This window comes from Elaeis guineensis, chromosome 7 (assembly GCF_000442705.2).
Source record: "Elaeis guineensis isolate ETL-2024a chromosome 7, EG11, whole genome shotgun sequence".
NCBI lineage: Eukaryota > Viridiplantae > Streptophyta > Magnoliopsida > Arecales > Arecaceae > Elaeis > Elaeis guineensis.
Window position 1 is genome coordinate 79,217,325 of NC_025999.2, and position 15,311 is coordinate 79,232,635.

Sequence of the window (15,311 nt, forward strand, 5' to 3'; positions counted from 1 at the left end):
GGTTCCGCATTTATGCGCCCGCACCGATTCGCATTCCCGATGGGACGCCTGACAGCGCCCCACACTCCCGCGATCGGTGCCGAATATTCGGTCGTCTGACACCGTATCGTCCGGCATCCGATCTTCTGACACCGACGTAACGTCTGACGACGACAAGACGCGACGTCTGACACCTGACGCCGACGTGACTTCTGACACCGACTAGACGTCTAGATCGCTTGGCATTTATGAGACGTCTAACATCGGATCGGCCGGCGGTACGATCGGATCTGTGCATACGACAAATCCACTCCCAGTCGCTCAGGATTGCTGTCCGAATGAAAGCATCGACCAGCTCACCATCCGACTTAGGAGTGGAGGGGGGCAACTGTTGGGGGATACCCACCGACCGACTGGCCGACGGCCGGAAGGACCGACCGACTGGCGGCCCGACCGACTGACGGCCCGACCGACCGACTGGTGGCCCGACCGACTGACTAACGGTCGGACCGACCGATTGGCGGTCGGAGCGACCGACTGACGGATGCCATCACCGGCTAGTTATCGGCTCACGACCAACTGAGGATATGTCGGGCGCACTTTTCCGACCGACTGAACCCAGAGGTCCGATGGCCGACTCACGAAAGACTCGCCGACCGACGGAGGAGCCCGACGCCATTCAGCTGGCCACCGACTTAGGATCGGTCGGCTCCTCCAATCACCGTACAGCCGCCAGACCTTGTCAGCTCTGACAGCGACATGCGGCACGACTATCTAGGGGCATTGTCCCGCCTAGGACATTGTCAACCCTGGAGATTTGACGGCCACACGGCGACGTGACACTTTCACGATGACTCTGACAGTCTACAGTGAGTTGACAGTTCCTCACTTGTCTGCGCCATTAATGACGGCCCATACCGTGCTCCACTATATAAACCGGGGAAGGCAACAGTGCAAGGGATCCGCTCCATCGCCCCACTTCTCGACTTCGAAACCACAGGCTCGCTCCTCTCTCTCTCTCCCTCGATCGAGCTCTCTGTCTATATTTCACTGTTGCCCAGTCACCTCTCTGACTTGACCGTCGGAGGGTCTCCGCCGGAGCCGCTCCGGTCAGTGAGACTTCTCGTTTTTGCAGGTGCACGTTCCCGCGATCGGACGACGAGGCGATTGGCCGCAACATGTTCCAGCCAGTTAGTCCCGTAAATTGGACATATCTATTTAGGATCTGTTTGGATATTTTCATAGGATTGAGTGAAAAATCTGTAGAAATCGGACTTGTTGGCCCATATAGTTTGTATTTTCCAAGAACCAATCCAAATCCAGCCTAGATTCGCATCTTTAAGCCGTGGGAAGAAAAAAAATTATAAGGGTCTTTTTTTCTTCATAGAATTTAGACCAGGTGATGTCTGGTTGATATTGTGCCATACTTGAATGGGCAGTTCAATTCATAAATCTTACGTGATCTTTTGGTCCAATTTATAAAAATATCTAAATAGACCCTTACTAATATAAAAAAAAGGAGAACCTATGCATCTTAGGATAAAAAAATTATCCAAAAATCTATATTTTTTTAGATAAATATTTTAGAAATAATATTTAAATAAAAAAAATTTATTCATATTTTTATATATTAAAAAATAACTTCGAAATTTGTTATCTATATTTTTTTACATTATTATTTATCTGACTAAATTGCTAAAATCTATCCACATTTTACATAATATCTTTTATTATATAAATATTATATTATATTATAATAATATATAATATGATATGGTACAAATATAATCTAAATATAAAATAAGTAATAACATATTATATTATAATAAAATAATAATATGTTAGGTTAGAATAATATTATATACAATATATAATAAATAATAATAATATATTATATTAAAATATTATATATATATATATATATATATATATATATATATATTATTGTTGTTGTTATTATTATTACTACTATTATAGGATTAGGAGTGTTTTAGGAACAAAATAAAAATATTATTTTCATAGCTAATGGAAATGACTTATCCATTTTTAAATAGATAAATTTTTTTTATTTTATGAATAAATATTATTTATAAAAAAATAATTTATTTATTTTTAAAAATATAAAAATATAAATAAATTGATCAATAAAAAAAATTGATCCATACGATATTTCTGTCAGAAGAACGGCCCAGAGCTGGAGAGGACCGGTTGTTTTGGGCTGGACCGATCCAATATAGTATTAAAAAATTCCCGTTCCAACGTCACGATTATTTCAAGGGGCAGTCCTTCAACCCGAGACAGTTGTCGTCTTCCATCAGCGGTCACGTCGTGACTGATATGCCCACAAGCTTTGGTTTTAGGGTTATTTTCGTGAATCCATCCCCGGGCGGGACCGGTGCGAGACGCACCGGTGGCACCGTGCGAGGATTGTTAGTTGCCAAACCAGTAGAAATATTTCTTCCGCTCCCTCCAAGCCAAACGCCTCCCGTCTACTCTCGCATCACCAAACCAACCAAACTCTTCTCTCTCTTCCTCTCTCTAACTTTCCTTCCATGGCCGGGAAGTCCATGCAGGCGGTTCACTACAGCGGTTACGGTGGTGGAGCTGCGGGCTTGAAGGTGAAATTTGCTCTTCCCATAATGCTCCTCTAATTCTTTTGTGTTCTTCCATTGTTGTTCTTTGTTTGCTTTAGTTCCTTTGAGTTCTCGTTTCCAGAAATTAGAAATTTTATTTCTTCCGTGATAAATTTCAGTTAGAGATGGTTTCTTTTCATCTTAGTTTTTTTCAAATTTTATTCTGGTTACTATGCCGAATGAATAGAAGTATTTGTGGAAAGATAAATTATGCACTATTTAGGATCCAGTGCCCTATTTTTTTTTTTTTTTTCTTAGGGGTAATTTATTGCAATTCGTGCTATTTGTAAGAACATTACGTGGTCATCGCTTGAGGTTCGTGTATGGAGTAATTTTTTCTGTTCCTCTCAAAAGAGTGACTTTTGCCGCTTCTGCGGGGGGCAAAAAAAAAAAAGAGAGATTACACTCTGTTCTTGCTTCACGCATGTATTTCCTGGTTTTATCGCATCCATTTTTTCACCCTTTCTCGAAGTTATACATTTTGTAAACATCAGTTTCAATCTATCTTCTTGAATAGAATTTTTTTTTTTCAAATTTTCCGTTTAATAAATCATTCTGTAATGCATCATGCAAAGGGAGTGGTTATTTTTTTCTGCATCCTTTTATGAACAATTTTTTTCGAGAAATGATATCAGGCGCCTGTTTCATGCACACGCAAAGTTCTCTCTGTCACATGACATAAGGAGATATTTTCATAACTAATGGGAATTAATGCAGCACACTCTGGGTGGTTGAATGTTTAGTTGCCAAGCCAGCAAGCTGAGAGCCTATGCAACTTTTTATGTGCACTAACCAGTGAACCCCAGAGATTTTCCCTTTTTACAAAGGCCTGCGGAAGTATAAAGACTTGATATATGCCTGAAATTGAAATTTTGACAATCCATAGCATATTTTTACATATTTGATTAGCTGAAAAATAAAGAAGGAAGGACCATCAAGTCATCTTTTAACATGTTCAATTTGAGGCTTTAATGGTATGAGTTTAGACAGCATCATTGCTGGTATCGAAATAGAAATGCAAGGGCATTGTGTGGAAGCAGATTTAAGTGGAATAATCAAAAAAAAAAAAAAAAGACTTGAGAACTATCCAATGCGTTTGTAGAAATAGAATGTTTTTTGATTCCATTTATCCAGACATACGTATTGTTGTACGGTATTCTTTACATGTGATAAGGTGGGAAAGATATGCAATAGATGCAAGGTGGTATCATTTCCTTGGAATGCAAGATTATGGTGTTTTGGATGAAAAAGTAAGAGATGGGTGTTTGTAGTGGTAGTTTTGTTTGATAGCTTTCCAGTGCTCTGACTTCCATTTTTTCTTTTACAGGACAACTGTAATGCCATTCTGATTGTTTCCATGTTTTTATTCTCCTTCTGTGATATTTTATATTTCTTGGTTGCATATAGCTTTGTGAATTTCTTTTTGATCATTAAAAGAAATTATAATTTAAGCATAAGATTTTCTCCCCAAATGTTACCAAGAAAGAAGTAATAAAGGAAAATTGAGAACTTTTTTGTTGATGGGAAGGGAAAAATGAAACTATCAAGTTCTTTGCATGATAACTCTTGTTTAATGCAGCCTTTATGCCATTGGTTTGCAATTAAGTCCATCTTCAGATGGAATATCAAACAAAAGTGTTATGCCTACTTAGAGTTTTTTGAAATCACAATTCAATGAAAGGACAATTGCAGAACACATGCTTCACGAAGAACCTTATCCTATCTAGAAATGCATTGAAGTTCATGATTATGCAGTCTAACTCTATCAACCTGGAAACCAATCAAACTTTATTAAACTGTCGCTTATAAAAGCAGCCCCAAACAGATGAAATAAGGATTTTGATTGAGGTTAGTTTCCAAGAATAAGGTCAAAATCACTTGCGATGATCTCAATAAGGCATTCTACACAAGTATCGTACTTGTCTACATATGTATGAGGTTGATTTTCTTCTCTTGACCAAAAGAGAGACTGATTTCCATAGAGTTCTTGTAGGTAACTTATAAAGTTCCATGTATTTGCATTAACTTTCTTTAAATGGCAAAAGCATTGATTTCTTATGACTTGTAGTTGAGAGTACTTGTTGGGTAAAAGGCTAGTTCAAATTTTATCTGACACAGTGGCATTTTATCTGACACAGTGACTACCCTACAAAAGTAATTGGACTTTAGTGTCATGCCGTAGGTTGAAATGGCCAATTGGCATCTTAATGAATCAAGTAAAGAAAGTAGCTGAGCGTGTTAATAAGAATTCTGACTGTCAAATTGGAAGAGCTGAGGAGATAAGTGCGATACCTCCCATGGCATGCCATAAAGCCTCAGTTCATGATGATACTTGTCAAAAGCATTGGGTTGAATTGTGGGAAGACATGGATAAAGTACACAGATTTTAGCCACCAAAAGAAGGGGGAAAAACGTACAGTCTTCCTCATTTTCATCTTTACAACTTGCATCAAGAAACTCATTACTTGGAGTACAATGATGAAGTTCAATCATTACACAATGTGATGTTGGCATATCTGTGATAGATCTTAACTACAGATTCATTATGCTGTTGACCTCTCATCCTTATTGCACATATCCTAATGTCTTCAAGCTCACAACCCAGCTGCAGAAGCAATTTGACACTCAGGAGAGGCAGATTCAGAGTTCCTGCTACTTTTATTAGCATGAAGGTTATACTTGAACATAGGCCTCTACAACCCCTAGTGACTTTACTTATTCCATCATTGACAACTTCAGTACAGAAAGATCTAAAGGCAAAGGAAGTGATTTTTGTTTATTATCAAGCCATATGAACACTCTCAACCACTAGATTAGTTCTTATCTCAACTTCCCTTAATTCCTTTTTGAAGCATAGAGTAGCTAGTTTTGGCTCTTTGACTACCTTGTACGGTAGAAATGTTAAACCATTCAACCTCCAAAGCTTTGGACAGATCAGTTTTAGATGTCCCAACTACAATATCATCAACTTTATGAAGCTTATCATTGCCAAAGACCTAATTGGTGTCTTTCCAATTGAGGTGCAAGAAAGGAAAATGAGGAAGGATCCAAAGCAATAATCATTGTCAAGTTGTTATCCATTATATCTTGAATTTATCTCATGTCAAACAGGATGATTGGTTTTGCAGCAATATCTCCCAAACAAGGTGCCTTTTCATCTTCTAGTCAAGCAATATCATGCCAACAAGATCTACTAAATGTCACACTTGCTACTTTGGCATCCATGCAATGTGATAGAAGAGTTTTTCATGATTCATTCAGATGCACTTTCACCTTTCTATAAATTGAATTTAAGGTTATCATGGTCTTCCTAGAGTGAAAAGCACTCCTCAACCCCCCATAAAAAAGGGCAGTAAAGTGGAGAGATTTAGTGAGTCGTATTATTTTAGTTTATATATAGAAGATATTGAGTGGAAATCATTCCACGCATTATCGAAATTCTTCTTAGTGGCAGAAGAGGTTCCACCTGGCCCTCATACCTCATGCTGCTTTTCTAAATATACTCAGTTTATGAAACAAGCCCTAAAGAAAATGAGGAAACATAGAAACAAGCAAATGAAATCCCAAGGTTTTCGTGAAGAAAAGCGTGAGCAGTTGTGTTGTCCTGGCATCCTATACCTTCTCTATGACCAATAAGAGAAAGAAAGATGGACATGGCAAATGTTCATGGATAGTGGAACAATGAGAAGGATCATGATAAGGTATCCCTTTCCACATTCTAGAACTGTTGAAAGTGAATCATAAAAGTGGCTACCACAAAGTATTAGAGGTGAGACACAGAAATGAACGTGGACTACTGAAAGCAAGAGATGATTTTATGAAGTGATACCATTTGAACTATCTTATGCCATAAGCATCCTTATGAAGCACCAGGTTTTTATGTCATGTGCAGATGGACTTGTCATCTATTACAAGAGCATAGAGGATCATTTACACCATCCAGCCAAATCTTTGAGCTCCTTAGGAGTGAAGGCTTTATTCAGATCTAATGACTCTGGAAAAGTAGCTTCATCTTTTTTGACTCTTTTGTTCGTCTTACAAAAATGAGGCACTCAACTTTAAACATCTTGCATGCCTCCATGGTATTCAAAGCTTATATAGACCACCCACTCTTGCCTCTTTTTCATTAAAAAAAAAAAAAGAAAAAGGAAAAATTTCAATGATTGTCCTTATCACCAAATGCCTGAAGTCTTTTAAGTGGATAAGGGAAGCAGAAAAGAGTTACAAACTCATCAAAAAGAACAGAAAGGATGATCCTATCTTTTCCCTAGCTAACTTTGATACATCTTTGGTTGTCTACTTTGATTCATTAGACATGGAATTTGCTCTCATGCTAACATTAGAAAGATAAGCATGCGAAATCAGAAAGAAACTTGATAAGTCCCTTCAAGAAATTGTCTTACTTTGATAAAGAGACTTGTACATAGCATTACCTCATATCTGAAGTGCTAATCCTGTATTGAATCATGAAGTGTAACACTTCATGAAATACTGAACTAACTTGACAATTAGCATTGCCGTATGCATAGAGTTCCACCAGGTTTTTTCTTGATTGGATTTGAGGAGGGCCTTTAATATCCTTAACTTCAATGAAAGTTTTGTTGGATTTTCTCCAAAGAAAAAGGAAGTTTTGTTGGAAAGTTTAACTCTTTGCAGAAGTTTATACAGATCAAAATTTTCAGCTGTAGACCATTGGCTTACCACCATGTTTCTAAATAAGTATTTCACTAACCATTGGACCTTTTTTTGTGTGAATCCTTTGAAAAATGTTTCCAATGTTTGGATTCCATGTAAGAGTCTCTGTTGCAACTAAAGCACTATTCCATAAATAGGAACACTATTTTTTATATGGTAGCTTTCTTGTTTTCTTTTATGAAGTTTCATGGCTGGATTTGGTGTTTCTCAAATGATGTTTCAAACAAATGGTTGGATACTCTTGGGAATCCAATGGGTGCTATGATTCATTGGACAGATCCACTGGTTTCTTATACATTGGCTTTCCTTCTCTATGTCATGAGAAGGAATCCTGACTCTCTCTCTCTATCTCTCTCTCTCTCTACTATGGAGCTCTTACCTAAGGGACTCTAGAACAAAAATTTGATTGCTCACTTTTTATTTTCAAAGATGTTCTGGGTGTCAACCAAGAGACTGCTCGTTCAAAATCATACCACTCTTTGTTAGTGAGCATGATATCTGCATGTTGTTGATGCAGTAATACTTTGGGAGTAGAGGAGTGATTGTAACCTTTTGGATATTGTATGAAGTCCCAAAGCACCACAATAAAAAATAATGAAGAGAAAAAAATGGAATCATTGCCAATAGATTCAAATACTAGAGACCTCTTGTAATTGTAAATATTTGCTGCTTAAATAATGCAAAATGGTTTTGCTTAAATACAAAATCATACTCTTATAGTATAAATGCATTTGATGAGGAAATCTTCATGTTGTCTTTAAAATGTTCATTTGTGAATTGTGATTTTAATTGTTTATAGCATGTTTCAAAAACCACTGAAATGGGATCGTAAAGCCACTGCCATACCATTTCGGTGTGAAACAAGCACTACTGGTGCAGGTGCCATACTGGTTCATACCAGTGCATACTGGCAATACCATACCATCTATAGTGGTCAATATTATATCAGCTATGCTAGTCAATACTGATGTTTTTTCAATTTTTGGAATATGCAAGTTTCGGTATATACCATTGATACCAGTGCCATACTGAATACTATTCCATTAGGAAAATGGTACAGGGTTCAGTAATGGTTTTTAAGAACTTGGTTTGTAGTTCCCTGTGTATGTTGTACCATAATAATCTTTATATTATCTTGTTCTTATGCTTGATGTAACCAATGCTCAAGGTGACTTTTCTGCTTAGTGAGTGTTAATTTTGTAAAATTGGTGTTGTCTACGTATAGAAGAATACTCTATTCTTAACTAAAGTAGCTTTACATTTTTGCATTGGAATTTATGCTCATTGCAGCATGTCGAGGTTCCGATTCCTTCACCAAAAAAAGATGAGATTTTGTTGAAGCTGGAAGCGACAAGCATAAATCCATTTGATTGGAAAGTTCAGAAAGGCATGCTTCGACCATTTTTGCCGCCCAAATTTCCATTCATACCATGTAAGTTCTGCTGCTGTCAAATGATGGGATAATTGTTCTTTTATGTGGTTGTAGTGATTGTTCTTCCTTTAGAGTACTCATGGAATTCTTGCTTAATTTTTGCTCAAGTACCTCGGAGTGATTTGATCAAAATAATGAATTTTTGTCTAGATATATTCCATCATGCACCTTCTACTGCTGATTTTCCTTTTTTGTGACTAGGAGGGCCTAATCTCCACCCGCTACCCTATGCCCACCCCAAATAGTCTAGGCCAGAGCCTAGGCCTCCAGATAGGCCAAGCCACTGCTGATAGAACTAGGGTAATTAATTAATTGGGTGCCAAAAGGGAAGACCAGGACCCAATGGAATCGAATGCCCAACCTCTTGCTTAAAGGGCAAGAGGCAGTACTATTGGAACTAAGGTTCAGTGGTTCCTATTGCCGATTCATTGTTAAAAATTCCAACATTTAATCAGTGGATTTTCTTATAGATGGTTCTTTCCCTAGCTATGGTAGTTACCAGTTTAATACTATAAAATTTGATGGGGTTGTTGGATGTTGTAGACTACAAATAAATTGTTGGGTCATCTTGTCTTCTACAAATGCCTTTAATTTTGGAATTCAGGCTTAGGACAACCTTTTACAGTACTAATGCATTTGTTTTCATTTCTATTATCTATGCTTAACCCAAGGTAGTTAAGCTGTCAGGTGACTACATTATTAAATTACGTGGAGTTTTCTTCCCTTCTAATAAGAAGTGATAATTGGTCTTTATTGAGGGAACCAAGAGGAAGCAAGATTTTCAGAAAACTGTAGTATAGCATCTGTATGTAAATGCAGTTATTTACCAATTTAGTCTTTTCTTAATGCACTAGTTAGCTCTAGGTAATAAATGTTTTAAGCTGTAGAAGATGTAGCATGTTCTTATAAGGAGAGGCTAGGCCTTGAGGTGGACAAAGGTGTAACCCTCAAAGTATCAATTCAAATTATATAATTATGCAAAAGAAAAAAGTGAATTTAAGGCAGGTGACATGAGAAATTAGATCATGCTGATGGTTTAGTTGATAAGACGTAGCCACTTTAGTCCTCTGAACAGAAATTTTGTGTCCCACAATCATATCTTTTATTCCACTAGTGAATGATAAAGTGATTACTAACAAAATTGTTGATAAAGGTGAATGGAAGAAAGAAAAGGATCTCCAAGATATGGAAGAAGAAAATTTAGATGGAAATAAGAGTGAACAAAATTGTGTTCAAGGAAAATGTTAAAGGAGGTTTCAAGAACATTTTAACAAGGGAAATGGATTTGACCTTGTGGAAAAACTAAAAATCATGTAAAGGATATAACTTAAAATATATGGGAGGAAGAAGATCAAAGCTGAAGAAAAGAAATGGATGAGAAACTTAGGAGAAAAGTAGTTATAATTATAAGGAAGCTAAAAACAAGCTTGATTTGATTCTAGTGTATAGAAGAAATTTGAAAGACAAAATTAAGGAGGAAGAAAGATTAGGATAAGTTTGAAAAAAAAAAAAAAGAAAAAGAAAAAGAAAAATGCTGCATGCTTGCTGAACATCAGTCCCTAGAGTTGGTCAACTTCTGATTAATGGAGAGTGCTAGTCTAAAACCTCATCCTCAGAGGGCAGTGGGATGGAAGACAACTCAAGAGAGAGGCAGATGATGTGCTATACCACTATATAGTCAAGGATTTCAATTGAAACCATGAAAGCAATGCAGGTTGAACCAAAGGAAGTAGAGTATTAGCCATAGACAATATATGCTGATCATTTAGTTTTAAGGTACCCTCAGACCTGATAACTCAATGGCCAAGCATCAGGAACCCTCAGGCCTATAACTCAAGGGTCAAGCTTTATTTTTAATTTAGCACAAGACACCCCAAAAATAAATTTTTATATTAAAAAAATGTATAAATAAGAAACCCATTAAAGTCAAAATTTGAGACAGTAGTCAACATGATGTTGGTACTTAGGTGTATAATTATCCTTGTATCTTTATTCTAGGATCTAGGACCTAAAATTTACTTCCCCTTTTTTCCTCTTTTCTGATGCATGAATAGCAAGTAGCAATAGGCCTAGTAGCATCGGTAACAACTTTTTTTCCTTCAACGCATAACACCAACACCTCTTGTGACTGAGAATTATATGTTTTGTGGAGTACTATTTTTTTTTTCAAGTTTTCTATTTAAAATTTTGGCTGATATCTCCCTGTTGCCCTTCATTTCTAATATTGGATTCTTCACTGAATCAAGCATTATGGAATAAATTGTATAATACATTGCTATGGTGAAACAGGTGTTGATGTGACAGGAGAAGTTGCTGAGGTAGGTCCTGGAGTGAGATCCTTTAAAGCAGGTGATAAAGTTGTTGCCATGCTTAATGTTTCAGTAAGTCATCAACCTCTATAATCTCTTTTTGCACTTGCTTCAAGGGATGGTAGGAAGTAAACAAAAAGAAACCACATAAGCAGTACAAATTTAACTTCAATTGTAGTTTAAGCTGCTTGAACCAGACAAAAAATAGTAGTGAACTAAAACAAAGCAGATTATTGTTCATCTTTTTTCCCCCCTCTTGGGTGGGGTAGATTATTTCTTGTTTTTCCTCACCATAACTGTCAAGATTCCGATACTTTAACCCCTCTTCAGACAACTTAACCATGATTGAGATAAGCTTCTTGGTATTGTAATGTTGAACTATCCTTAGTTTGTCACGGATCTGTGTCAAAATTATCTTTGTATTCATTGATCCAAAGGACTTCGAAGCCACTCTTGTGATGTTATTGTTAACATGTGATTTTTCTTGAATGGATAACTATTTTCTAAATTGATTTTTATTGAAGCAAAATAAGAAACTAGTAAAAGATTATGCTGAACGCTTGCACAAATCCATTTTGTGAAAACATACAAAGTTGGCTACTTTGGCCAATCACAGCAAAGCATTGACATTTTTGTGCCAATAAGCAATTGTACTTGTGCTGTCATTTGCACTATTGCTGCTGCTGTCATGGCAATACTGTTTGATGATGTGTTGGGTTCATAGTGGTAGATAAGATGGTTCCTATTGGTAATAAAATCATTGCACTACAAGGTGGCTACTGCACAACTTGGCTATCAATGAGGACTCGACACATTATCAAAAGAACATAAACTGCTATTTGAGACCAGGCAGCTAGGTATCTACTTGAAGTCCAAACCATTGTGCTTGCTTCCATTCTTCTAAATCAGGATTCACTTCTTGACAGAGCAGTGGTGGTCTCGCGGAGTATGCTGTGGCACCGGTGCCCTTTACAGTCAGTAGGCCACCTGAATTATCTCCTGTTGAAGGTGCAGGCCTTCCCACTGCTGCTGTTACTGCCCTCCAGGCACTTAAGGCTGCTGGGACCAAGTTCGGTGGCACTGATGAGCCATCAAATGTCCTGATCACCGCAGCCTCTGGGGGTGTGGGACATTTTGTTGTCCAGCTTGCCAAGCTGGCAAACCTCCATGTGACAGCTACCTGTGGTGCTCGCAACTTAGAGCTTGTGAAGAGTCTGGGTGCAGATGAGGTGTTGGACTACAAGACTCCAGATGGTGCAAGCTTAAAGAGTCCATCAAACAGGAAATATGATTTCGTGATCCACTGCACTACTGGCATTGCCTGGTCCACCTTTGAGCCTAATTTGACTACTAATGGAAAGGTCATTGACATAACTCCATCTGTCAAGGCTGTGGCTACTTGTGTCTTGAAAAAGGTGACCTTCTCCAAGAAGAAGCTGGTGCCATTGCTATTAGCACCAAAGATGGAGGACTTGAACTTTGTGGTAGAATTGGTGAAGGAAGGGAAGATCAAGACAGTGGTGGATTCAAGGCATCCTTTGAGCAAAGCAGAGGAGGCTTGGGCTAAGAGCATAGATGGTCATGCTACAGGGAAAATCATTGTGGAAATGTGAAAAGTCTTTCAGTATTGGTGTCTCTAGACATTTAATATGAGGATGATGTAGTTGCTGCTGTTAGGAGGCTATCATTTGAGGCTGTCATTCTATCGTGTTGTGTGGTGTAAGATAAGGTTTGAGAGTCTTGGTTCTTGCATGTAGTAGTAAACTAGTAATTATGCCAACAACTTCTGAATAATGCCTACAAACTTGCTATATTTGTCTCTCAAAAACCTTGCTAAATTAAGGCTTTCTGAAAGTAATACTGATATCACATGTTCATGGTTGCTACTTGCTACTTGCTAGCTCTTATTTCCTGGGATCTATGTGCTTTGTCCAGCACTTGAGGTTTGCAGTCTCTCCACTGCTGAAATTAAGTTATTTCCAGAGTTTGGTTTGATGTAATCAGGTAGCTATCCTGCACCAAGATTTTTAGTTAAATCCTCCCAATTATACTAATTTAAACCCGAGTTGTAGCATACTAGAGTGTGGCAAGTGTGAGGCATATAGCCTGAAAAACTTGGAGCAAGCAGCTGGGAACGTGGAGCCTCAGCGCTTCATAAAGCTCCCTCCAAAGTTATATTGCAGAATTGATAGATGTTTCTATAAGCCAGCTGCAAAAAAAAAAGTTTACTTGATAGATGTTTCTATGAGCCAGCTGCAAAAAAAAAAAGTTTACTAATAATTATAAATCAAGTTCCGTCTACTACTTATGCATGCTACCGAACAACTACATAAAACTGGAGTTATTGTAACTACATGCAACATGTAGTTTCAGTTACTTGAAACTAAACAGGTCTATCAAACAACCAAATATCAAGTGACTGATTCAACTCTCGGTAGTTCTTTATTTATTGTGGTTCCATCTGACAAGCATATATAAAAGTGGCAAAATTTGGCATGTATGATATAAATAATAGTGCATCATTAAATTGCAATCAATAGATTAAACTGCCTTCAAAAGTGCCCGGATGCCCCTTTGGTAGATCTTACTCACATTTCATCCAAGAGGTGATTTATGGTATCACAATGTCCTCGATTGCCTCTTACTAGAATTATGTGATTGCAGCCTTGCAGTTGAATCACAATTTCCTCATCCATATCGTGATATCTAATCTTTGAAAGATCACCCCTATCCAGGTAACATGGTTTGATGATGCTACCCCATTCAAGTGACGTCAACTCAACATGGCATTGCTCCAATTGCTAATACATGTTATCAAAATTTGAAAAATAAATTAATAGTTGTCATCCTATAATTTAAAGGACAAGTATCACTTGTTGAAGCGATCTCAGTTTAAAAAGAGCGCCATACATGATGGGTAGCATCATGAGGGTGCTGGCAATGGCATTTAAACTTTCCTCCTACTCATGAATATCATATAATGCTTCAGTAGTAGTTTGGTTTTACTTTTATTAATGCTATTATCAGTCAACCATGTTTTGGTAATGAGATTAACTTATAAAAATTAGATGATAGGCTCAAGCATCCCAAAGAGAAATTTCGAACATTCATTGTCAGACAGCTGATTTTCTTTTCCATCTGATGTCTCTAATTGTCTATGCAAAGGGCCACAAGTCCCAATCCTCAAAAGATCTTCATCGATACCAATATTACAAATGGATAATTCTAAAATATCTTGTTAATTTACAATAAAATATTTTGTTTATGCATCAACAAAAAAATATTTTTATGGAAAGGGAGACTATTTTATCAATTCGACTCACAAATATCTGATATATTCATATCTTAAACTTTTTTGCATAGTATAGCTTTTCATCAAAGATTACCAGATAAAGTATCACGCCCCCGATCCGAGATTGTGAATCGAGGGTCATGGCAACCGCCGCATACTCATAGAAAACTCTTCCTATAAGCATGCAAGGCATCTTATCATGCTATCTTAAAACAACAGTGGAATAATTAGACAATAATTTAAATCCAAAATATAACGACCTAATTTTTTTTCTTTAATATCTCAATAAATTCAACAATGATTTATATTCCTTACATCAAATGCAATAAGATTTTCAACCGAAAATAAAAGTCTAGAGATTCTGCTTCTGATCACTCTTCCATTCATATCTTGCATCATCTTAATTCCTCAACATCTGTAAAAACAGTAAAATAAGAGGTAATGAGCTAGACAGCCCAGTAAGCAATGATCACTTTTCAACAGATTTCATCAGACATTTAAGTAAATAATTATTTATAGAAAATAAGCATATATATAGTTCATCAATTCGAAATCAATTTCAATTATGCAATATAATTCATGCCAAATTCATTTCTTTTTCGAAAATTCAAGTTTCTTTCGAGATTTCAATTTCTTTTGTTCTTCAATTCTTTTCGTCAACCATGAGCTATGACCACATTTTTCTTGTGACAGGGTCATAATACCGCGTATCTGCTTGCGGTAGGCTGCGAATCATCTGACAGCCATGTCCTTTGGAACCGCTGGTCTCGCTGGCGATTTGTCGCTGGTCTCTCTGGCGACATGTCACTGGTTTCGCTGGCGACATAAACCCTCAGGACAATCAATTGCCAACGTATATGCCCCCATTGGCGGGATCCTTTACATAGTCAGGTTGTCAATTCATAATGTTTCTTATATCATAATTCTTCATAAATCATATTTCATATTCTAATTTCGATAATAAAATATAT

General features: G+C 37.2%; 1 protein-coding gene across 1 annotated transcript; it reads left to right on the forward strand.

The window, feature by feature from the left end:
• Window positions 1-2,349: 2,349 nt before the first annotated feature.
• Window positions 2,350-12,859, forward strand: LOC105033183 (chloroplast envelope quinone oxidoreductase homolog). The gene is made up of 4 exons (XM_010907870.4): window positions 2,350-2,597; window positions 8,598-8,739; window positions 11,029-11,120; window positions 11,975-12,859. The coding sequence occupies exons 1-4, from the start codon at window positions 2,532-2,534 to the stop codon at window positions 12,659-12,661; spliced, it is 987 nt and encodes a 328-aa protein (XP_010906172.2). The 5' UTR covers window positions 2,350-2,531; the 3' UTR covers window positions 12,662-12,859.
• Window positions 12,860-15,311: the final 2,452 nt, after the last annotated feature.